Here is a 26,734-nt window from a genome sequence, read left to right as displayed (position 1 = left end):
TGTTTTGCATTCAACTAGCATACTGGGATTTTACTTTTAACTTCTAACTATGTTGAAAAATTCCACCGAACCGTTAATGTTAAAATTTGAACTACTTCAAGATTAGGTCTATTTATTTGCAAACTTGCACAAGCTTGTGGCTAAGAGCGAAGGATTCTCAAGATATGATGGGTTTATTTTGAAAGATGTCACCAGTATAGACCAAAGATATATTACTTACCAGAACTATGAAGAGAAGCAACTTTTTACTGATAACTGTAAAATGTACTGATGTCAGAGGCCAGACTCAACCCAAACTCTCAGCTTAGTTTGTCATTAGATTTAAGTCCTACTAGTTCCCGATCACTATCAAAGTGGAAGACCAGTTGTGTGTCACAAGGATCAGTGCTGGGTCCACTGCTTTTTGTCATTTATATAAATGATTTGAATATAGGAGGCATAGTTAGTAGGTTTGCAGATGACACCAAAATCGGTGGTGCAGTGGACAATGAAATTGATCACACCAGAGTGCAATGAGAGCTTGATCAGATGGGCCAATTGGCCGAGGAGTGGCAGATGGAGTTTAATTTAAATAAACGTGAAGGGTTGTATTTAAGGCAAACCAAGGTAGGACATACACACTTAACGGTAGGGCCATGGGGAGGGTGGCTGAACGAAGAGGCTCTGGCATAGTTCCTTAAAAGTGGAGTTTCAGGTAGACAGGGTGGAACGTGTTTGGCATGCTTACCTTCATTGGTCAGAACAGTGAGTATAGGAGTTGGGATGTTATGTTGTGGGCATATAGGACATTGGTGAGGTCACCTTTGCAATATACCATTTCAATACTGCGTACAATTCTGGTTGCCTTCTATAGTTAAACTTGACAGGGTGCAGAAAAGATTTACAAGGATGTTACCAGGACGGAGGGTTTAAGCTATAGGGAGACACTGAATTGCCTAGGGATCTGAAATGATTAGATTACTTACAGTGTGGAAACACGCCCTTCGGCCCAACAAGTCCACACCAACCCGCCGAAGAGCAACCCACCCAGACCCATTCCCCTACATTTACCCCTTCGCCTAACACTACGGGCAATTTACCATGGCTAATTCACCTAACCTGTACATTTTTGGACTGTGGGAGGAAACTGGAGCACTCGGAGGAAACTCACACAGACACAGGGAGAATGTGCAAACTCCACACAGACGGGAGGCGGGAATTGAACCTGGGTCTCTGGCACTGTGAGGCAGCAGTGCTAACCACTGCCACCGTGCTGCCCAATGTTGGAGACTGATAGATGACCTGATAGAGATTTATAAAATCACAAGGTGCATTGAGAGGGTGAATAGCCAAGGTCTTTTTCCTCGGGTAGGGAGTGTCCAAAGCTAGAGGACAGTTTAAGGTGAGAGGGAAAAGATTTAATAAGGACCTGAGGAGTAACTTTGTCATGCTGAAGGCGGTGGAACAAGCTGCCAGAGGAAGTGGTGAAGGAAAGTACAATACAACAACATTTAAAAGGCACATGGATGGGTATATTAATAGGAAGGGTTTAGAACGTATGGGCCAAATGCTGGCAAATGGGACTACGTCACATTGGGATGTCTGGTCGGTGAGGATGAGTTGGACCAAAGGGTCTGTTTCCATGCAGTATGACTTTGTGACTGTAAAACTTTACATTTTATATTTACACTGCATTCTCCATGTGGCAGTAAATTGGTGAAGTGACTCATTGAAGTGCGAAGAATTGGTCAAGTGATCATAATGATTACTAAAATGATTAAACTGTAACCCAAAAATTACAAAGTTATGACAGTAATAGGTTAGGACCCTCACACATTAGCAAAATGAATTAATTTTTCAATGCAAACTGCCCTGAACAAATTTTTTTTAATGCAAGAGACAGCTCTGCATTGAGCAATGCTTTCATATACAAAAGAAAATCAGGCACCATTGTCTTGATTAGATCATCTGGTTTACATCTTGTTTGTTTACAAAGCAACAGTGTTCTGAATATACGGTTACAATTTGCCTTTACCTCAGGGAATTCGTGCAAATTTATCCAAATTTTGGCTTGCAAACGCAGACTCTTACCATGTTCAAACTTAAGTTTTTATAAAGTAAATAAAGAGTGAATTATTTATCATCACACAGGAGGATGATGAATCTTCTGTACTCAACTGACACACCGGAAAGTAGCTCAGAATGCTAGGTATACTCCTGAATTGACCTAATAGTCAGACAAATGCCTGGACGACAGATAATGCTTTTCAGAACTACAAAATCAAATTTCTTCCAAGCTGATATTTAAGCAGAAATGTACTAAATCAATGACAAAAAAAACTGCATTTAACTTTTTCTAGTAATTTAAACAGTCATAAATTGTCAAGAAGCTTTTAATCTAAATTTTGATGATGTAACTTGGCACTTGTCCCGTGAAATTCTTGTTTTCATTACTGAAAAATGGAATTGAACTCAAGATACAAAGCGTCAACATGAAAAGTGAATGAATTACAAAAAGCAAGATTTCAAGTTCAGCAGGTAATAGAGAAGACATATAGAATATTGGCCTTTATTTCCAAGAGAATAGAATATAAACATAGCGGTCTTGCTAAAACTCTAGAATGCACTTGAGACCACATTTGGAATACACAGTTGCTCCCCACATCTATGATAACTGGCACATTGGAAACAGTCCAGAGAAGGTTCACGACATTGATTGTGTGTATGAAGAAATTTTCTTATGAGGAGGTGGGTAGTAGATTGGCTCATTGGAGTTTAGGAGAATAAGACAAGGCATCATTGAAACACACAAGGTTCTTAGGGGACAGGACAGATGCAGAGAGGTTGATCCATGTTGAGTGTGTGCCTAGGACCAGATGGCATTGCCCATTTAAGACAGAGATGATGAGGGCAGTGAATCTGTGGAATTCCTTACAGTAGAGGCTGGACAGTTAAGTATGTTCATGGCAGAGATACACAGAATTCTAAGTATAAGGAAATTAAGGATTATGGGGATATGTCAGTAAGTGGAATTGAGGATTTTGAGATCAGTCATGATTCATTGAATGGCAGAGTGGACTCAATGGGTTCAATGGCCTATTTCTGTTCCAAAGTTGCATGGCACAATATTAACTCACTTAAATGCATTGGCTGGAGTTTCTGGGAGTGATTCAAGAGATACAGCAAAAATTCATTCCAAGGTAAAAGAAGCATGGTACAGGAAAGATGAGGCAACCATGGCTGACTAGGAAAGTCAGGGATAACATAAAAGCAAAAAGAAAACATATAATGTGGTGAAGGGCAGTGGGAAACCAGAGGATTGGGAAGCTTATAAAGACCAACAGAGGGCAACAAAAAAAAAAGAAATAAGGAGGAAGAAGTTTAAGCGTGGGGGTAAGCAATGCAGTAACATAAAGGAAGACTGTAAGAGTTTCTTTAGACATATAAAGGGCAAAAGTGGACATTGGATTGCTGGAAAATGACTCTGGAGAAATACTAGTGGGGAACAAGGAAATGGTTGAGGAACTGAATAATTACTTTGCATCAGTCCTCATGGTGGAAGAAATGAGTAATATCCCAAAAATTCAGAAGAATCGGCCATCACCAAGGAGAGAAAACCTGAATGGCCTGAAGGTGGATAAATTACCTGGACGAGAAGGATTACTAAAGAGTTGTAAAGGAGATATAGTGGAGGCTTTAGTGGTGATCTTTCAGGAATTACTAGAGTCAGAGTGCGTCCCAGGGAACTGGAAAATCATTACCATAGCACTCCTGTTTAAAAAGGGAGTAAAGCAAAAGACAGAAAATTACAGATTGATTAGCCTAACCGCAGTCATGGTTAAGATTTTGGTATCCATTGTAAAAGAAAAAAATTCTGAATACTTCAAAGTGTATGGTAAAATAGGGCAAAGTCAGCATGGGGAGGTCATGCCTGACAAATCTGCTAGAATTCTTTGAGGAAGTAACAAGCAGGTTCGATCAAGGAGAGCCAATAGGTGTTATTTACCTGACCTCAAGAAGGCCTTTGACAAGGTGCCACACAGGAGGCTGCTGAGCCAGATGAGGGCCCATGATGTTACACAAAGTGCTGGCACAGACAGAAGACTGGCTATCTGGCAGAAAGCAGATGGTGGGGATAAAAGGGTTTTTCTCAGATGGCAGCCAGTGCAAGTGGTGTTCTGCAAGAATCAGTTTTGGGACCACAACTTTTCACTTTATACATTAATGATCTAGATGACGGAACTGAGGGCATTCTGACTAAGTTTGCAGACAATACAAAGATAGATGGACAGGTAGTATTGAGGAGGCAGGGAGGCTACAGGAGGATTTTGACAGGTTACTCATTTTTTAAATACGGGTGCCATGGTAGCGATTTTCCAGTCCTCTACATAACCTCCCTGACTCTAGCGATTCCTGAAAGATCACCATTAATGCCTCCACTACATCTCCTTTAGAACTCTGGGGTGTAGTCCATCTGGTCCAGGAGATGGACTACATCCACCTTCAGGCCACTCAGTTTTTCTCGCCATCCTCCTTGGTGATGGCTCCTGACTCAGACCACATTTGAAGTATTGTGCGCAGTGTTGGGCCCCATATCTCAGGAAGGATGCACTGGTCCTGGATCGTGTTCAGAGGAGGTTCACGAGAATGGTCCCAAGAATGAAAAGCTTAATATAGAAGGAATGTTTGAGGACTCTGGGTTTATACTCGATGGAGTTTAGAAGGATGAGGGGGGGGATCTATTTGGAACTTAGAGAATACTGAATAGCCTGGACAGAATAGACGTTGGGAAGATGTTTCCACGGTAGGAGAGACAAGGACCAGAGGGCAGAGTCTTAGAGTAAAGGGAAGACCTTTTAGAACAGAGATGAGTAGAAACGTCTTTAGCCAGAAAGTGGTGAATCTGGAATTCACTGTCACAGAAAGCTGTGGAGGCCAGATCATTGAGTATGCTTAAGACAGAGATAGATAGGTTCTTGATTGTCAGGGTGATCAAGGGTTACAGGGAGAAAGTGGAGAATGGGGTTGAGAAACTTTTCAACCATGACTGAACTGCAGAGCAGACTCGATGGGCTGAATGGGCTATTTTCTGCTTCTATGTCTTATGGTCTTAAACTCAATGTCAGACATAGTACCTTCCCTGTCATAAATATGCTTCATCTCCAGATAGAATTGTGTAAAACAAAGAAAGAAAGGAAGTCTCACATTGTTGTAAAAAGCTTACACAGAAATACTTTTCGGCACAAGGTGATGCCCAAGTTCACAGCATCAACCTATCACTTGCACAAAACGTACATGCTTGTCCCTCAATAATGAGGAATTATATTTTCAAACCAGTACATACAATAAGTGCTGTAAAATTGAGAAGTCAACACTAATAAAACAAAGTTTTAAACTGATTTGAAATGGGAAACAGCATCTTATTTTTCAAAAAGAAAACTTAATTGGAGGTGTGGGCTGTGAAATTATGGTGACTCAGTAACAAGCTAACTAAGTCAAACAAATGCTCATACAGGACTAGATACTAAGCTTTATGCCTACACAATTTCTACAAACAGCTATTAATTTTAGCATGACATATAAACTGCAATAATAAATTGCATTTCCCTCAGAGTAACTTGGTTGAACCGTTGATAACTCATTTTTAATTAAACCTCTGACAAGCAGATACAGCTGGACTAATGATATCAGCTCAGTAAAGTCATTGAACCCAATCATTTGGCAAGCACTAAGATCCCTGTTCAACAAGCAGAAGCACAGTGTTAACAATGTACAAGTAATCTTTTATTACTATTGCAGCTTGTCATGCTAGTTCACAAATGGTTAGTCAAGCACACGATCAGAAACTTAATCAGAGAATTATCTTATCTTTTTGGCTGCTTACCAACACTTATTTTTAACTGCCCATAAACTATAGATGCTTTTGGGGACAGCCTCAGAAGAAGTCCAGTAGAAGCAGTCAACCAGTTTTACTAATGTATCAGAGAAATACCACTGTTGCTGGTGTTGTGCTCCATCTTATCCTAGGAAGTGCACAAGTACAAATGAATTGTACACACCATTGCAATTATCTCACCAGAATAAAACTCCCATTTTGAGAGGCACAGAACTCAGCATTGCTTCTGGACCGTAAAGGAAGGATATTGTGAAACTTGAAAGGGTTCAGAAAAGATTCACAAGGATGTTGCCAGAGTTGGAGGGGTTGAGCTATAGGGAGAGGCTGGGTCTGTTTTCCCTCGAGCATTGGAGGCTGAGGGGTGACCTTACAGAGGTTTATAAAATCATGAGGGGCATGGATAGGATAAATAAACAAGGCCTTTTTCCTGGGGTGTAGTCGTCCAGAACTAGAGGGCATAGGTTTAGGATGAGAGGGACAAGATTTAAAAACGACCCAAGGAGCAACTCTTTCACACAGAGGTGGTGCGTGTATGGAGGAAGTAACTAGCAGGTTAGATCAAGGATAGCTGATGGATGTATTTACCTGGACTTCAAAAAGGCCTTTGACAAGGTGCCACTGAGTAAGATAAGGGCCCAACGTATTAATGGCCAGCTGAATAGATAGAAGCTAGGCTATCTGGCAGAAAGCAGAGAGTGGGGATAATAGGGTCATTCTCAGGATGGCATTCTCAGTGGTGTTCCTCAAGACTCAGTGTTGGGATCACATTTCACTTTATACATTAACAATCTAGATGAAGGAACTAAGGGCACTCTGGCTAAGCTTGCGGACGATACAAAAGATAGTTAAAGGGACAGCAGCACTGAAGAGGCAGGGAGGCTACAGAAGGATTTGGACAGGTGAGGAGAATGGGCAAAGAAGTGGCAGATGGAGTACAACGTGGGCAAGTGTGAGGTTATGCACTCTGATAGGAAGAATAAAGGCATGGATTATTTTCTAAATGGAGAAAAAATTCAGAAGTCTGAAGCACGAAGACACTTGGGAGTTCTTTTATGGTAAACTTGCAGGTTGAGTTAGTAGTTAGGAAGGCAAATGCAATGATGAAATTTATTTTGAGAGGACTTGAACATAAAAGCAGGGATGCACTTCTGAGGCTCTATAAGGCTCTGGTCAGACCACATTTGGAGTATTGTGCGCAGTGTTCGGCCCCATATCTCAAGAAGGATATACTGGTCCTGGAGCATGTTTAGAGGAGGTTCACAAGAATGGTCCCAGGAATAACATATGAGCAGCACTCAAGGACTCTGGCTTTATACTCTGTGGAGTTTAGAAAATTGAGGAGGGATCTAATTGAAACTTACAGAATACTGAATGGCCTGGACACAGTAGATGTTGGGAAGATATTTCCATTGGTAGGAGAGACTAGGACTCGAGGGCATAGAGTAAAGGGAAGACCTTTTAAAATTGAGATAAGGAGAGACTCCTTCAGCCAGAGAGGGGTGAATCAATGGAATTCGTTGCCACAGAAGGCTATGGAGGCCAGATCATTGAGTATATTTAAGACTGAGATAGATAGGCCCTTCAGCATCAAGGGGATCAAGGATTACGGGGAGAATAGGATTGAGAAACTTATCAGCTATGATTGAATGCAGGAGCAGACTCAATGGACTGAATGGCCTAATTTCTGCTTCTATGTCTTATGGAATGAGTTGCCAGAGGAAATGGTGGAGGCAGGTACAATTACAACATTAAAAGGCAGTTAGGAGGTTTGGATATAGGCAAAATGCTGGCAAATGGATGACTTGACTCTGGTCAGCATGGACGAGTTGGACTGACGGGTCTGTTTCTGTGCTGTACATCTCTAGGAGTCTATCTGGCTTTGTAACTCTGCTTCAGATTAAAATCACACTGAAGCAATGTAAGTGAATTTATATAATAATTATAGGAATGCCTTTCCATTATTGGGGATGGAGGGCATTCTAAAATGATACAAAATGATATATGGAGAGAAAGAAAGAGCTTTCTTGAAGTAACAATAATGTTTCTAAACACAAGTGGGTTTACTTGTTTCTTAGTTCTGCTGAGTCTTTGCTCTCTTATCCCAACGCAACCTCTTTTCTTCTAAAGCATTACCATCTCAGCTCTATTCTCAGAGTTGGATTATGCCTCAGCCAATAGCACCACAACCCCAAATACTAGCACCACAACCCCAAATACCAACACCACCCATGTTCAAACCTCACCATCATTTAAAACTGCTACTTCAAAAATCTTATTCCTTCATTATTTTACACATGGTTTCACACATTGTTTTACTGACTCCACTGTAGTTTTCCTCGCAAATCGATTTGCTCCGATTAACAGCAGCTGCTTGAGTCAAATCTCAGACAAATGCAAACCATTAAAAACACCTGGTAGATAGGACAAAGAACATTCTTGTCTCCATGGCTAAGTCACCAAAGGCTGATGATCATAGTACTAATATGGAGCTTCTTCAACACCTCTAGGACTAGTATGCGGTCATGGTCAGGAAGGAGAGATCCCATCCAGAGTGAGACATGGTCCAAGTGAGTACATAATGCAGGGAATTTGGAGACTGGATGGGAATTCAGCACAGTAAGAAAGCGGTGCTTGTTTGGTGCTTTTCTGGATCACAGTTTCTAAGATCTTTTTACGGATAAATTGAAGCCCAGAATTGGGGTCCCAGCACAAAGGAAAGATTGACATCAGAGGAAAACCTTAAGTGGTTGGTAACAGCTACTAATTTGACCATCTATTATTGGTTACTTTCAGACTGAAGATAAATAGGGAAAATATTTACAGGTTACAAACCTACAGACCAGTAGGAAGTTCTTAATTTGATTTTTAAAAACTAAGTAAATTAAACAGTTGTAGGGTTGGGGTCAATGTGTTGTACCTGCATGACATGGGAGCAGGTGGTTCACAATGACCACAAGTGCTGGTTTGCCTGAGGAATTCCAGCTCAGAGTTGAAGAACTAAAGTCATGTGTGATGGGGAGGGGTCTCTGTTTCAAAATAATCACATCCCTTAGATTAACTCCCTTGAATTTAAGTGATGATTAGGGACAGAAGGATGTGACTATGACAGAAGCAGGTTGAGGGATCCAGCCTCAGCCCTTGAACTTGTCGAACAGGTTTGAGATTCTTGTTTCCTCTGTGGAAGACAGCAGGGACTGTACAGGGAGCCAGTCAAGATTGGGCTAGAAAAGAGAAATGTTGTAGACAGGGAAATATAGATTGGTCTCTTTGACCAGGATCGAGAATCCCAAAGGCTGTGGTGCCTGCTCCGTACTAGGGTTCAGGATATTTTATCTGGGCTTCAGAGGAACTTGAAGTGAGAGGGGTATGATTATGATCCACGCAGGTACTAACAATATGGCTAGAAATAGAAACAACGTTCTGAGGGAATATAATTATTAAGGGTTAAATTAGAAAGCAGAACCAAAAAGGTATTAATCTCTGGATTACAACCTGAGCGATGAGCTAATTGGCAGAGGGCCAACAAGATTAAAGACATAAACACGTGACTCAAAGACTGGAGAAACAGGTTCAAATTCCTGAGGCATCAGTACTGGGAAAGTAAGAAACCATTCTGATGAGACAGGCTCCACCCACGGAGTCCTGGCAAATCACAACTGAGCTTGTGGATAGAGCTTTAAACTAAATTGTTGTTGGAGGTTGGGGGGGGTGGTTAGCAATTGCATGGAGAATTCTGGGAAGGATTTTGGGGGGTTGGGAGTTGCTCAGCAGAGGTTATTAATGTATACAAGATACATAATAAGAGGGAGCATGGGAAAGACTCAAGAATCTAATTTCAGGCACAGCAGTTAAGAAGGTGGGCAGACAAATCAGGACTAAGGGTGCTGTACTTAAATGTATACAGTATACAAAACAAAGTTAGCTTATAGTACAGGTTGAAATTGGTAGGTATGATGTTTGCAGGTTGCACAGAGACATGTCTGGAAGGGGATCAAGACTGGGATCTAAAGTACAGATGGGACAGGTTACCATGCTAGTAAGAAATGAAATTACATTGATTGCAAGAAGTGCTATAGAGGTAGAAGGCATAGAATCTGTGTGGGTAAAGTTGTGGAACCAAAAGGCAAAAAGAACTGATGAGAATTACTTACAGGGCTGCTAGCAGTAGTCAGGATGTGGGGCAGAAAATAAATTCGGAGATAGAAAAGGCAGCTGAAAATGTGTTGCTGGAAAAGTGCAGCAGGTCAGGCAGCATCCAGGGAACAGGAGAATCAATGTTTCGGGCATAAGCCCTTCTTCAGGAAACGTCGATTCTCCTGTTCCCTGGATGCTGCCTGACCTGCTGCGCTTTTCCAGCAACACATTTTCAGCTCTGATCTCCAGCATCTGCAGACCTCACTTTCTCCTCAAAGATAGAAAAGGCAGGCAATAAAGACTATTACAATAATCATGGGGTCTTCAATATGAGGTGAACAAAGAAAATCAGGTTGATAGCGGACCTCAAGAAAAGGAATTAGTGGAATGTCTATAAGATTTGTTTTGGAGCAGTTGATGGTAGAATCCACTAAGGAACAGGCAATTTTGAATTTGGTGATGCGTAAGTGAGGCAGACTTGACTGGGGAGCTTAAACTAAGGAACCCATTGGCAGAAGTGACCATAATATGACAGAACGCACCCTGCAGTTTGAGGGGAGAAGCTGGAATCAGGTGTAACAGTATTACACTTGAGTAAAAGTACGTACAAGGACATGAGGGAGGAGCTGACCAGGATTAATTAGAAGGGGAGCCTAGCAGGGAAGATGAAGAAGCTACAGCAACAGCAACAGCAGGAATTTCTGGGGATAATTTCACAGCAGAAATTCATCCTAAGGAGTTTAGATCAGAGTGGTGCTCTTCAGTCCTCACTTGTGCCTAGTTTATTTTAACCTTACTGCAAATTCTCTTGCAAGGATGCCTACCTTGAAGAATGATTTGGAGATGCCGGTGTTGGACTGGGGTGTACAAAGTTAAAAATCACACAACACCAGGTTATAGTCCAACAGGTTTAATTGGAAGCATACTAGCTTTCGGAGCGACACTCCTTCATCAGGTGATTCCTTCGTACCTTGAAGAAGTTCTCCTCCTCTCTCCACAAGAATCTCAGTGTCTCTCTCTCTCTCTCTCACCGCAACCCCCAGGTCATCTCCTCTGCCCTGAAGCTCTTCAACCTTGTACTGAAACAGATTTGCACCTATTGTACTCTTTGCTACCTTCCCCCACCCTCCTCTCTGACCTATCACCTCCATCCCAACCCCCATTCACCGATTGTACTCTTTGTTACCTTCTCCCCAGCCCCACCCCTTCCCCGTTTACCTCTCCACCCTGGAGGCTCCCTGCCTCTATTCCTGATGAAGGGCTTTTACCCGAAATGTCGATTTTCCTGCTCCTCGGATGCTGCTTGACCTGCTGCCCTTTTCCAGCACCACTCTGATCTAAATTCTGAATGTGGATAAACCACCTGGACCAGATGGATAACACCCCAGAGTTCTGTAGGAGATTGTGTAGGCACTGGTGGGTATCTTTCAGGAATAACTAAAGTCAGGGAGGGTCACAGAGGACTGGAAAAAGGCTAATGTAACCACCTCTGTTTAAGAAGGAAGCGAGACAGAAGGCAGGAAAATGTAGGCTTGATAACCTCACCTCAGTTGATAGTCAGATTTTAGACTCCATTATTAAGATAGGTTTGCGGAATACTTGGAATTGTGTGGTGAAAGAGGGCTGAGTCAACACAACTTCTTCAAGGACAGATCTGTTTGAATAACCTGCAAGTTAGACAAAGGAGAGCCAGTGGATGTGATCTATTTGGATGTCCACAAGGCCTTTGACAAGGTGCCGCACAGGAGGCTACATAAGAGCTCATTATGATCAGGACAAGGTACTGATATAGATAAAAGGATTGACTGACTGGCAGAAGGTAAAGGGTAAGTACAAAGGAGTCTCTTTCAAGATGGCTGCTGGTGACCAGTGGAGTTCTGTGGTGGTCAGTGTTGGAAATAACTTACATTCAGTACATTTACAAATTAAGCATTAGACTAAGGCAAGACTCCTTAGGATTTCAGTCAACAAATTGTCCTGTACTTCATCTCCCTATTGTACCCTTTGGATCACCATCAAGAACAGCCTGAACCACTGATAGTTGCTCACAATCCTGCATTTTGCTGCTACATAACTTAAATCTTAATCTTATTACATGACAGCAATCACATTTATATTAGTAGTTCATATATCTGTAACTCTCAATTCTATGCCCAATATGTAATGCAAATACTTCAAAGTATGATACAGGAGCATTCGAAAATAAATATGACAATGAGTGATTGAAGGAGGTACAAGATCAGATTACCAAAAGCTTCATCAGAGTGTTGTACTGAAAGTAGTAAAGTTAATTAGCGAGATAGAGCAAAAGTCCAAATAGTGGCCCCAATGTAGTTCATTGCTTAGTGATTGTACTGTGGATGCTCAAAAGGCCAATATTAGATAAGCGTAGATATCTTAGAGCTGTAAGGCTGGAGGACATTGCAGAGATTGGGATGAGTAAAACAACGGAGGTACTTGAAAACAAGGTGGAACAATTTAAGAAACAAGACATGGCTGGATGGATGGATGGGGGGGGGGGGGGTGAATGCAGGTCAGCAAGAACTGGGAAGCTTGGTGAACAGGGATCATCTCAATTTCAAATAAGGTAGAACATTCACCACGTCATCACTTCCAATGCCCTTCTTGACATCCCACTCTCAGCTTCTTACACCACACAGCTCGTGTGCATCTCCTTCCCAAGATCTATTCATATTACTTCCTGGTAGGGACACACTTTCAGCCTGTACCTGCCTAAATGAACGGATTTCTTTCTACCTTGACTGTTTTTGTATCTCCTTGTCTAGTTGCTACCTACATTTGAGACTCCTTTGATGACCTCCAACATTTTATGAATTTCCAATTCCTTGATCACATCGACCTCCTCTTTACTGCAGACATCTAATCTCTACAGGTCAACACACTATAATTCAGAGCTCTCTACTTCAGCAAACTGAGGCCCAATTATATTCCATTCTCCACTGGCCCTCCTGGCTGAGCATGTTGTCATTCTAAATGTGATGATATGTGCCTTTAAGAGGGATTTGTTCTGTCCTGTTTCCCTTGGAGAGGGTTGGTGTCAACTTGGTAGTGAGGTGTCTGCTCCATGGAAAGCAAAGAAATAGCTTTCGGTTTTTTTAAAAAATTAGACAAAGCAGAATGATTAGGTGAAGTCAAGCTCAGACTGACTGAGGGTTTTAATTTTACTTTCAGTTATTGAAGTTGGGGTTTTTGGAATTGAAGCTGCTAGATACAGCTCTCTCCCCCTTTCTCTGCTGCAAAAGCTTGAGTTCTCTTTCGATTGCTAGATCCATTATTTTTTTCCCCCTTTCTCCTGGACTGGAGGAGGTAGCAAGCGAGGGAAATTTGTTTTGCTGAATTTGCTTTTGCCAATGGTGCATTTATAGGATACTGCTGTGTTGGAACAGTTGATAAATAGTAATAAAATAATATATTATTTAGCTAAGTATTTCAGTAGAGTTAAAGTTATGTCAATTCTTCTCTTGTTTGTATTTTAACTGTGGTGTAAGAATAAAATGGATTTTGCTTAAACTGTAGTTTGACCAATCAAATCACATCTGGAACACAGCATCTTCCACTTGTCTCTGAATAAGATACAAATTAGAGTCTAGGCGAGCCCCTTGATACATTTTGAGGGGATTTGTATTTGTCTTATCTGTATCACTGAACTTATTCTTTCACTTTATTCAATTTCTCCAAATGAAGGGTATTGCTACGAATACCTGCGTTAGCTTTAGTTATGCCTATCCTTCCGCAGGACATTAAATATTTCTTATTCCAGTACTACAAAGAGCCTCACACAGCTATTTTTGTGGAACACTTATGACTATTTTGGTGCCATGTTCTCACCCAGAACTGGAAAGCTGCACACATTTTGCTTCCAATTTTTACCTCTTTCTCAGCTTCATTCACTTTTTCCTTCTATTCTTGGAATTTGTTGTCCATTTCTGATGCTAGACTATCAACTTATATCTATTATAAGCTCACTGACTCCTACAGCTATTGTGGACAACTCTTTAGAACTGAGATGAGGAGGCATTTCTTCACCCAGAGGGTGGTGAATCTGTGGAACTTGCTGCCAAAAGATGAGGTCAGGCCAAGCCATTGGGTGTACTTAAGATGGAGATAGATAAATACTTGACTAGTAAAGGGGATCAAATTTTGCTTGTTTATTTTTCTTTCCGCCAGCTGCTCACCCTCTCCAAGCACACTTTGTATTGTTTTTATTTTGCTGCCTCATCATTTCCTTTGACTCAGAAGGACTAACAATTCTGTCACTTAATTTCTCCTGTCTTCCATTCCATCACTGACCTTTCTTCAGTCTTTGCCCCATCTGTCCTGTGCTCAACAAGCATTGCACCTTTAAATTTCCCTTCGTCCTAATGAAAGATGGCAGAACTTTACATGTTGACTGTTTCTCTTTATACATAGATGCTACCTAACCTGCTGACTTCTCCCAGCATTTTCTGATTTTATTTCTAAAGACGTTCCTAATGTTTTTGATGGTGGTATCACATTCAAGCTGGTAGAAAATTACCTTTTGAATATGGTAATAAGTGGGGATGAGGGAATCTTATCGTGGTTCTGGAAGGGAAAGGAATGGGTGAGAGCAGAAGTGTGAGGAATGTGTAATGGAGTGTACTGGAAATAACAGTAGATTGCACTGTCAATTGCAGGAACCAAAATTGACCATTTTCTCTAGGGTGTGCTGAACACTGCTAATTTTTAATTAAGTCCACGTAACATCATTGAGCTTGCTCTTACTACACTTAAATGTTAGTTTCCTGAAAATGATTAATGTACTGTTCTGGTTTCTGAAATTGATGTAATAAAACTGCTTGTATTGTCTCCAAGAGCTATTCAGTATGGTACATTCAGGAAGTAGCAGCGTGTGGAGAGAAATAAATGCCCCAGCAATCAGACAATGACTTCCTGTATGAGCTTCCTGGAGTCAGAAATCCAAAAGTTCAGTGTACTGCTGCCAGCATTCAACACAATTCTTTGGATCACCAATTGTATTGCTGTTCCTCATTTTGTTTTAACCAGAAACTGAAAGTCTAAATTTTCCAGACTTTACTTAAATATGAAGTAATCCAAAGCAATGACTGTTGATGGAGATGTTTCTCCAAAATTAATAGATTAACATGCACTTAAAACTGGCTTTTAAAATTTTTTCACTGATCACCTGGACAAGTTTGTCATTTATAGATACTAAGATGTCCTGAGAGCTCAGATGACATCATTACAATTCAGGGATTCTTTGGCAAAAGAACTTGGGGATAAGTTTGATACACTATCATTTAATTGAATAATGCTAGATTTTTGAACTGCTCTGTCAAAAATTTGTTTAATCTGTGCACATTACCTCAAAAATCTGGTACCTTTGACAGAAATCATGTTAGTTAAATATATATTCAAGATTGGAAATATAAGCTACTTAGTGGTTAAAGCAAGACTTGCTACATAGTTAGCCTTTTCTACTTTTATTGCCAATTTCCTGAAGGGACTGTCATTCCCAAAGCAAATGTGTCCCTCATGATCCATCTGTGCATTTGCAATTGCACCTATGATATCATGCCAGCATAACATAATATTTTAAAGCAATTTGTAATATCTTGTAAGCAGAGCAAAGACAGTAAATTTCTTCAAAATCAGCACACTTCTGGTAACTGTTAAATATCCAGGTCTCTCCAAAGGGTCGGTGAGGTGTTAAAATTGTAACTCAGAGGCTATTTAACATGAATGCTGATTTGCATTGAAACTTATAGAATGATTATAATTGTTGCGATGTGTTACTGGAACTAAACCAACTATTTTAAAATATACTTTAAGAAATTGTTGTAGTCTGAAGTCCTAGTGGCAAACTCCACTTAGTGAAGGTGTTGCGAATAAATGTAGCATTTTCTGAATAGGAATAGGCCACTTACCAACTGAGCAAAAGGGAGTTCTGCAGATGCTGGAGATCAGAGTCAAGAGTGAAAAGCAAGCAGGTCAGGCAGCATCTGAGGAGCAGGAAAAATCGATGCTTCAGGCAAAAGCATGAATGAGGAATGAGGCTGGGAACCTCCGGGGTGGAGACATAAATGGGAGGGGGGTGTGGCTGGGAGGAAGGTAGCTGAGAGTCCAATAGGTGGATGGAGGTGGGGGTAAAGGTGATAGATCGGAGGGGAGGGTGGTGCAGATAGATGGGAAGGAAGATGGACAGACCATGAGGATGGTGCTGAGCTGGAAGGTTCGAACTGGGGTAATGTAGGGGGAGGGAAAATGAGGAAACTGGTGAAATCCACATTGATGCCATGGGGCTGGAGAAGATGAGGCGTTCTTCTTCCTCCAGGCGTCAGGTGGTAAGGGAGTGGCGTCAGAGGCCGCCCAGGACTTGCATGTCCTCAGCAGAATGGCAGGGGGAGTTGAGGTGTTTGACCCTGGGACCAGGGGGTTGGTTGGTGTGAGTGTCCTGGAGATGTTCTCTGAAGTGCTCTCCGAGTAGGCGTCCTGTCTCCCCAATGTAGAGGCGACCGCATCGGGAGCTACGGATACAGTGAATGATGTATGGCAATGCAGATGAAATGTTAATGGAAGGCTCCTGTGGGGCCTTGGATGGAGGTTGGGGAATGGGGGGGGGGGGGGGGGGAATGGAGGAGGAGAAGAGGTGTGGGTGCAGGTTTTGCAATTCCTGCTGTGACAGGGGAAGATGCTGGAAGGGGAGGGTGGATTGTTATGGGGCATGGACCTGATAATGTAGTCACAGAGTCTTTACAGAAAGCAGATGGGGTGCAAAGGAAAATATACCTCCGGTGGAGGGGTCTGTTTGTAGGTGGGGGAAACGGCGGACGATGATGTGATGTATACTGACATTGGTGAGATGGAAGATGAGGACTGAGGGATTCTGTTCTCGTTGCAGTTGGAAGGGTGCGATTGGAGGGTGGAGGTGCAGAAAGTGGATGAGATGCTCTGGAGGGCATCATCAACCACATGGGAGGGGAAATTGCAGTCTTTCAAGGAGGAGGCCATCTGGTCTGTTCTGTGGTGGAACTGGTCCTCATGGGAGCAGATGCAGTGGAGGCGGAGGAATTGGAAATAAGGAATAACATTTTTGCAGGAGGCAGGGTGGGAGGAGGTGTAATCCAGGCAGCTGTGGGAGTTGGTGGGTTTGTAGAAAACATCAGTGTTGAGTCAGTCACCAGTGATGAATTGGAAAGATCCAGGAAGGAGAGAGAGAGGTGTCAGAGATGGTCCAGGTGAATTTAAGGTCAGGTGGAATGTGTTCGTGAAGCTGATGAACTGTTCAACCTGGCGAGGTGGTACCAATGTAGTCATCGATGTAGCGAAGGAAAAGGTGGGAAGTGGTGCTGGTGTAACTGCGGAAGATAGACTGTTCCACGTAGCTGACAAAGAGACAGGTATAGCTGGGGCCCATGGCTACCCCTTTCGTCTGGAGAAAGTGGGACAATTCGAAGGAGAAATTGTTGAGGTTGAGGACCAGTTCAGTCAAATGAATAAATGTCAGTTGAAGGGTACTGGTGGGGACATTGGGAGAGAAAGAAATGGAGGGCTTGGAGGCCCTGGTCATAGCGGATGGAGGTGTATCGGGACTTGATGTCCATGATGAAAATGAGGGTTTGGGGACCAGGGAAATGGAAGTCTTGGAGGAGGAGGAGGGCATGGGTGGAGTCACGAATGTATGTGGGGAGTTCCTGGTCCGGGAGGGATAAGACAATATGTGGAGATGAATTCGGTGGGGCAGGAGCAGGCTGAGACGATAGGATGGCCGGGTAGTCAGACTTGTGGATCTTGGGTAGGAGGTAGAACCGGGCGGTGCGGGGCTCCCGAATTATGAGGTTGGAAGCTGTGGGTGGCAGATCACCTGAGGTATGGTCTGGGAGATGATGGTTTGGTGATGGGAGGTAAGATTGTGTTCGAAGGTGGCACCTGGCTTCAGTGATGTAGAGATCAATGTGCCAAACTACCACTCCATCCTGCCCTGATACAGTCATCCAGTCCCGATACACCTCCATCAGCCATGACCAGGGCCTCCAAGCCATCCGTTTCTTCCTCTGCCAACGTCCCCACCAGTACCATTCCATGGACAATCTTATTCGTTTAGCTGAACTGGTCCTCACTCACAACAATTTTTCCTTTGAATCCTCCCACTTCCTCTAGACAAAAGGGGTAGCCATGGTCACCTGCATGGGCCCCAGCTATGCCTGTCTCTTTATCGGCTACGTGGAACAGTCTATCTTCCGCAGTCACACTGGCGCTACACCCCATCTTTTCTTCTGCTACATTGATGACTGCATCGGCGCCACCTCACGCTCCCACGTGGAGGTTGAACAGTTCATCAACTTCAACACATTCCATCCCGACTTCAAATTCACCTGGACCATCTCTGACACCTCTCTTCCCTTCCTGGACCTTTCCCCCTCTATCAGTGGTGACCGACTCAACACTGACATTTTCTACAAACCCACAGACTCCCACAGCTACCTGGATTACACCTCTACCCACCCTGCCTCCTGCAAAAATGCTATCCCTTATTCCCAATTCCTCCACCTGGGTCGCACCTGCTCCCAGGAGGACTAGTTCCACCACAGAACAGACCAGATGGTCTCCTTTTTTTAAATACTGCAATTTCCCCTCTCACATGGTTGATGACTCCCTCCAAAGCATCTCATCCACTTCCCGCACCTCTACCCTTGAATCCCACCCCACCACCACAACAAGGACAGAAATCCCGGTCTTCACCTTCCACCCCACCAACCTCCGCATATATAGCATTTCCGGCACCCACCACCGGAGATATATTTCCCTCCCCACTCCTATCCATTTTTTGAAAGACCATTCCCTTGGTGACTACCTAGTCAGGTCCATGCCCCGCAACAACCCACTCTCCCCTCCCAGCACCTTTCCCTGCCACAGCAGAAATTGCAAAACCTGTGTCCACATCTCCCCCCTCATCTCTGTCCAAGGCCCCAATGGAATCTTCCACATCCATCAAAGTTTCTTCTGCCCTTCCACATGTCATTTACTGTATATGTTGCTCCCGATGTGGTCGCTTCTACATTGGGGAGACAGGACACCTACTCGGACAGCACCTCAGAGAACATCTCTGGACACCTGCACCAACCAACCTCCACTGCCCCATGGCCGAACACCTCAACGTCCCCTCCCACTCTGCCGAATACATGCAGATCCGGGGCCTTCTCCATCAGCATTCCCTTACCACCCGCCACCTAGAGGAAGAAGAACGCCTCATCTTCTGCCTCGGGACCATTCAACCCCATGGCATCAATGTGGATTTCACCAGTTTCCTCATTTTCCCTCCCAACACCTTACCTCAATTCCAACCTTCCAGCTCAGCACCGTCCTCCTGGCCTGTCCCATCTGCCCATCTTCCTTCCCACCTATCTGCACCACCCTCCCCTCCGATCTATCACCTTTACCCCCACCTCCATCCACCTATTGCACTTTTCAGCTACCTTACCCTCCCATTTATCTCTCCACTCCAAAGGCTCCCAGCCTCATTCCTGATGAAGGGCTTTTGCTTGAAATGTCGATTTTCCTGCTCCTCGGATGCTGCCTGACCTGCTGCACTTTTCCAGCACCATACTCTTGACCCTTACCAACTGAATTTGTTTCGTCACTCAATTAGATCATTACTGACAGGTACCTCAAATATATTTACTTGCTTTGAATCCATTGTCTTTCATAGCATTATTTAATAAAAAGCTTTAGAGGGTAGGAATTCTGCTGGGATATGTCCCGATTTCCATTTATTTTCTGTATCAGCCAATATCTCATTAAATTATAGAGGATATAGGGTCTTCTCCTGCTCCTGTTTCTTATGTTCTTATTTTCCACTATCAAATCAAAGGCTGTTGACATTCACTGTGGTATTACTATCACTGCCCCATCTGATCCTTAAAGTTGTAAGGTATCAAACTCTGATTGTAAGGCTCAGTTGCCCATTTGCTAAATGAATTCAGTCATCCAATGAGCCTAAATTTAGTAAGGTTTTGTTCATCTATAACTTAGTGATGAACCCTACGACATACAAATCTAAATCATTTGGATGCTTTTAAACTTGAGAGGGTGCAGAAAAGATTTATGGGGATATTGTCAGAACTGGGAGGTTCTATAACCTATAGGGAGAGGCTGGGTTTTTCTCTCTAAAGCATTGGAGACTGGGAGATGACTTTTGTAGAGGTTTATAAAACAATGTGGGACATGGATGGGATGAACAGCCAAAGTCTTTTCCTAGGGAGAGGGAGTCCAAAACCAGAAGGCATGGGCTTAAGGTGAGGGGGGAAAGATTTAAAAAGGATATGATAGGAAACTTTTTCACAAAGAACGTGGTGCGTATGTGGAATGAGCTGCTAGAAGCAGTGGTAGGGGTGGTACAATTACAGCATTTAAAAAGCATCTGGGTAGGTACATGACTAGGAAGGGTTGAGAGGGATATAGGCCAAGTGCTGGTAAATGTGACTCGGACAGATTGGGGATGTCTGGTCAGCGTGGACCGGTTGGACCAAAAGGTCTGTTTCCATGCTGTATGACTCTATGCTCTAACTGGATTTCTCTAGGACTAAACATCAACCTAGCTGAGAAGGCAGTGATTTGCTCACGATGCTGGTATAATGCAAAAAAAAAATGTCTGGATTAAAAGATCACCAGTTTACAAGACACTGTGATCCACGTGGAAACACTCAAATTCAAAATTAAGGGGAAATATACAAAAATACGCAATTAGTGCTTCATTTGCTTAATCATAACAGCACCATTTACAATACTGTGGATTCAATAAAATCATGATAATCTTCCACTCAACGCAATTTTTCTATCCTAATGCGAAATTTCTTGATTCCACAGGTATCCAAAAATCTCTCTATTTCTACCTTGAAGAGACTGAATGATTAACACAGGCATGGACTGCAGAAAGTCCATAACTTTGGAGCCACGTGGCAGAAAACCAGCAAAGCAGAAACGTTTCTGTGTTGTGGATCATTAGACCAAACCTCAAAGGCAGCTACACTTTGGTGGTGTAATGAAATTTATGACACACAGTGGAGTCAATATGCAACTTGAGTACAAATTACATATTCTTCTTGTTTCTCTCCTGTACACTCCCACATCTCCAAATCAAAAGCTCAAAAATATAGTGGACACATGAGTGAACATGATATCTTTTAAAAATAGATTATTTTTCCTTTCAAAACATTTAATTCCTAATTAGTGCAACACTTGTAAAATAACACTGAAAAATTTATGGCTTCTTTAATTGTCCCTAGGCCCTTCACACAAAATTTGACATTGTGATAACATAGGGAATATTTCAGGTAATCAGGGATTTTTGGGTCAACTTACAGCATGTGAACTGCAGCAGTTCAAGCAGCTCACTGCGCTGTATTCTTCTATGTTCTATGTACTACTATCTTCTCAAGGGCTGCTATAGACAGGAAATAAATACAGGCCAGAAAAAAAAACTACAAGCATAGAATCCCTACAGTGTAGAAGGTGGCCTTTTGGCCCATTGAGTCCACACTGACCCTCTGAAAAGCATCCCACCAAGACCACCCCTACCTTATCTCTGCAACCCTCCAGGTCCCATGGCCAGTCCACATAACCTGCACATCTTTGGACACAAGCCTCTTCAAAAAGTGTTTAAAGAGAGAGAAAAGGAGAGTGCAAGGAACAGGGAGAGAATTACAGAATTTGGGACTGTGCACAGCTGTCAATAGCAGAGTATTGAAAATCAAGGACTAAAGGGAACAAGATTTGAGCTTACCTTGAATTTGCAAAATCAGTAGTAGAAAGGTCCCAAGAACACCAGTTCTATGCACTCTCATTCCTGTTGTTGTTCTAGCTCCCTGAGCCACTCCAAGTAGGTACATGTATCTTAGGGATTGGGTTCAGGAAAACGAGACTACAGGAAGATGATGGCTTCTATTACTTGGTCCAATAGTTGACTACCCTGAAAGAAAACAGGTCAATATGGAGTCAAAAGCACTTACACCCAAATAACATTTACAAATTTTAATCTTTCAACAGGAAAGCTAGAAATTTTCATTTCATAAAGCGTTCAAACAAATGTTGAAAGGATTCACCAAAAACTAATTCATTTTGAGTTCAATGCAACCATATGGCATTTCATTTCACGTCTACATCCTCTCTACCATTTTATTGAGGCATTAGCAAGGAAGAATATTAGTTTTAATTTAAATGAAAAATGCCTGAAATACTCAGGACTCAGAAAACAAGCGTTAATACTTCAAGTCTGATGAAAGGTCACAGATCTAAAGCATTAACTTATTTTTTCTCTCCACAGATTCTGTCAATTTGCTTATAAATAAATATATAACTACAGAATGTTGACCACACAGAAGTCCATTTGGTTATTCATGTCATGCAGGCTCTCTGCAAGATCAACACACCTAGCAACACTCCACAACTTGCTATCCTGTAACCATACAAATTCTCTCTTTTTAGATAATTATCTAATTCCTTTTTGATATCACAACGGAATCCGCCTCCACCACATAGTCTCTCAGGCAGTACATTCCAGATCTTAACAACTTGGTGTGTAAAGAAGCATTTCTTCATACTGTCATTGCTCCTTTCGTCAATCACTTGAAATCTGATGCCTCTGGTTCCTTCTTTACAGGAACCATTGGCTTTTGGGAAATATATTTAATTTGGAGAAAGGAAAGAAAAAAAAAGGTTATGAAGGTTCCTAATAATTTTTCTCTGACTTCCAGAGGATGGGAAGACTATATATGACTTGCTTTATTAAGTGCATATTCCTGTTAGAGATTGATATCATTAAGTTTTGGCATTATAACTAGGAATAATTATAAACACCAAATTATCTTTTGCTAAAAACTGAATGATTTCACCTCTAGGTAGCTTTAATGGAGTAAGAATATGAAGTCTCTCAACTTGATTGCCAGATTGTGACTTAAGATAACAATTAAAATAATCAACTCTATAAAGTGAGGTATGCCACAAAGTTGTTAGCCAATTAAACTGAATCACTGGTCTACATCCAGCTACTCAACGAAAGTAATTCTTTTGCAAAGTTATTAAACAAGATCATTAATACTATCACACATCTATCGAACAAATTAAATACTTTACCAGTAAGGAAGGGCATTTAGATTTGTATAAAATACCATCACAGCCCTTGAAAAGAAATTACAAGATCCGACCAGGCCATCTAGCCTGCTTAATTTATGTTGACGTTGGTCCTCCATGAATTGGGAGTGTCCTACATTGCTCCCATTTCCCTTTATAACTTTTTTCTCCAACCAGCTAAATTATTCCTAGACTTTGATGCAATCTCCACTTCAACCATGAATTCCATCATGAAATATAGCATCCATCCCTTCTTTCATAATTTAACATCTCAATTAAACCAACCATCAATGCCCATTACCAGCATATCCTGAACTCATTCTGAAGTTGTATCATGTTTGCTTGAAATTGTACTGAATTCACCATAACTCCAGCCTTAGATAAAGGGACAACAATCAAGAAAACCTCCAAATACTACTTTATGACTGAGTAAATTTGGCATTTAGTGTCATCTCTGAAGATCATTTATTAGCTTATAAAACATAAAATCACATTTTCAGGAAGCAGGACTTGGCAGATTATCAACCATATAATTTATGAACAGCAGTATCAGTAATAATATTAAACTCTGGAAAATTAACATCAACTTTCATACAACTACCTTAAAGGTTTCAATCTACAGCACATTACGCTCACAACATTTTCACCTCACATTTAAATGATGAGTATCACAATTTAATCACTTTTTACAGATGAACCGACATAAATTGCCTGGATTCCTCTAACAAATGATATATGTCATTATTCTCCAGTGACCGTGAATAAATCCTAGGTCGCGCTAATTTTCCGTTCCTATCACCGGTATGCCTTTAGTTTGTTTTGAGCGCAGTTTTTAAAAGAGGTGTTGGTCTACAATATTTAAGCTTTTTTTTTTCTAAGGGATACATGTTTTTGATACAAATAGTTTCGCTCTGGGGATGGGTAACAGAGGATGAAATTGTTTCTGGGTCTTGAACCCATCCCAAGGAAAATTATGCTTGTGATTTTTACTGCAATAGCCAACTGAGGACCAGACAACAGGTCAATGTTGAATTAAAATCACTGAGTAAGCTTTCAATGCAGGAGGGATAGTCAAGAGAAGTTCCAGCTCGAAAGGAATAGTAGGCTGCAATGAGCTTAGTTATAGAGACATCCAGGCCAACGATGTGTGTGATGGTAGTGGAGTTCTACATGGCACCTGGTAGTCCCCAACAGATCAATATCAAAATCTCTTCTGTCTGAACCTGGAGACTACTTCAATTGACTGATTTTAAATGCACAAAATGTAGGCATTTCAGTGGAGCTTTGAGGCAGCATTGCACCATTTGCAACATTTAACTGAGGCTCCTTCTGCCTTCTCAGCTGGTTATGAAATACAGTCTCACTAAACCATTTGCACAGAAGGGGAGTAGCCAATCCACCAACCTTACTAAATGCAGATGCCCTGGTCAAGGCTGCACTGTTGTTTGTGTAGCATTGGTGTGTGTAAATTGGCTCCAACATTTACTACAGTAATAACCACACTTCAAAACTAAAGTTGCAAACCACTCTGGAATGTCCTGAGGTTATAGATGAACTATATCAATCCAAGTTCCCAACTTATAAGTTATGAATTAGTGCAGTTAAGATCATTCAAAACAAATTCTAATGGGAGGGAAGGCAGAGGGTGGCAAATTATAAGCCACTTAAACTGACCTCGGTTGTTAGTAAGATTTTAGGGTCTGTTATTAAGGATGAGACTGCAGAGTACTGAGTCAGTACAGTTTCATCAAGTGGAGGCCATGCCTGACAAATCGGTTAGAATTCTTTGAGGGAGGGTATCCAGCAAGTTAGACAAACGAGAGTCAGTGGACATGATCTATTTGGATTTTCAGAAGGCCCTCTGACAAATGTTGAACAGGAGGCTGCTAAATAAGATAATGGTATTATGAGCAAGGTACTGGCATGGGTAGAGGATTGGTAGAAAGCAGACAGTGGTTATAAAGATGGAAGCCAGTAACTGGTTGAGTTCTGCATGGATCAGTGTTGGGACCGTAACTATTCACCTTGCATATTAATGATCTTGACAAAGCAAATTATGGTATTGTTGCTAAGTCTGCAGATAACAAAGTTAAGTGAAGAGACGAGCGGTGTTGAAGATGCAAAAAGGCTGCAGGAGGACTTGTATAGGCTAAGAGAGTGGGCACAGAAGTGACAGACAGAATATAATGCAGCAAATTGTGAGGTTATGCACTTTGATAAGAAGAATAGAAGCATAGAGTCATAGAGATGTACAGCTTGGAAACAGACCCTTTGGTCCAACCCATCCATACCGACCAGATATCCCAACCCAATATAGTCCCAACCTGCCAGCACCCGGCGCATATCCCTCCAAACCCTTCTTATTCATATACCCATCCAAATGCCTCTTAAATGTTGCTATTGTACCAACCTCCACCACTTCCTCTGGCAGCTCATTCCATACACGTGTGAGAGAAAATGTTGCCCCTTAGGTCTCTTTTATATCTTTCCCCTCTCATCCTAAACCTATGCCCTCTAGTTCTGGACTCCCCAACCCCAGAGAAAAGACTTTGCCTATTTACCCTATCCATGCCCCTCAATTTTGTAAACCTCTAAGGTCACCCCTCAGCCCCAGGGAAAACAGCCCCAGCCTGTTCAGCCGCTCCTTATACTTCAAATCCTCCAACCCTGGCAACATCCTTGTAAATCTTTTCTAAACCCTTTCAACTTGCACAACATCTTTTCGATAGGAACAAGACCAGAATTGCACGCGATATTCCAACAGTGGCCTAACTAATGTCCTGTACAGCTGCAACATGATCTCCCAACTCCTGTACTCAATATTCTGACCAATAAAGGAAAGCATACCAAACGCCTTCTTCACTATCCTATCTACCTGCGACTCCACTTTCAAGGAGCTATGAACCTGCACTCCAAGGTCTCTTTGTTCAGCAACACTCCCTAGGACCTTACCATTAAGTGTATAAGTCCTGCTAAGATTTGCTTTCCCAAAATGCAGTACTTCGTATTGATCTGAATTAAACTCCATCTGCCACTTCTCAGCCCATTGGCCCAGCGTAGATTATTTTCCAAATGGGAAACGTTGTGGAAATCTGAAGCACGAAGGGACTTAGGAGTCAGAGTTCAGAATTCTCTTGAGGTTAACATGCAGGTTCAGCTGGCAGTGAGGAAGGCAACTGCAATGTTAGTATTCATTTTGAGAGGGCTAAAATACAAGAACAGGAATGTACTGCTGAGGCTGTATCAGATCTAATCAGACTGCATTCGGAATTTTGAAAGCAGATTTGGCCCTATACCTAAGCAAGGATGCACTGGCCTCGAAGGGAGTCCAGAGGAGGTTTACAAGAAAGAATCCAGAAATGAAGGGCTTGTCATATGATGAGTGGTTTAGGACCCTCGGACTGTATGCGGTGGATGAGGAGGGGATCACTTTGAAGCTTACAGAATACCTACAGGTCTGACAGAGTGGTCATGGAGATGATGAGTCTACTATTAGGAGAGATTAGGACCCGAATACAAAGCCTCCGACTGAAAGGATAACTGTTTAGAACTAAGATGAGGAGGAACTTCTTCAGTCAGTCAGAGGGTAGAGTGTGT

At 42.1% G+C, this 26,734-nt stretch overlaps 1 protein-coding gene across 2 annotated transcripts in view; it reads right to left on the bottom strand.

Annotated features, from left to right (window-relative positions):
- bmpr1aa (bone morphogenetic protein receptor, type IAa) overlaps positions 1 to 26,734 on the bottom strand; it is a 136,524-nt gene that overhangs the window by 50,252 nt on the left and 59,538 nt on the right. For both annotated transcript variants that reach the window (XM_043678714.1, XM_043678716.1), the window contains one exon: positions 21,792 to 21,977. In XM_043678714.1, coding sequence (XP_043534649.1) covers positions 21,792 to 21,897 — 106 coding nt within the window. In that variant the 5' untranslated portion in view covers positions 21,898 to 21,977. The remainder of the gene's footprint in view (positions 1 to 21,791; positions 21,978 to 26,734) is intronic.

The sequence above is a fragment of the Chiloscyllium plagiosum genome, chromosome 38, assembly GCF_004010195.1.
Source record: "Chiloscyllium plagiosum isolate BGI_BamShark_2017 chromosome 38, ASM401019v2, whole genome shotgun sequence".
Classification (NCBI taxonomy): domain Eukaryota; kingdom Metazoa; phylum Chordata; class Chondrichthyes; order Orectolobiformes; family Hemiscylliidae; genus Chiloscyllium; species Chiloscyllium plagiosum.
Note: the sequence above shows the minus strand (reverse complement) of the source record. Positions and strands in the feature narration are given on the sequence as shown.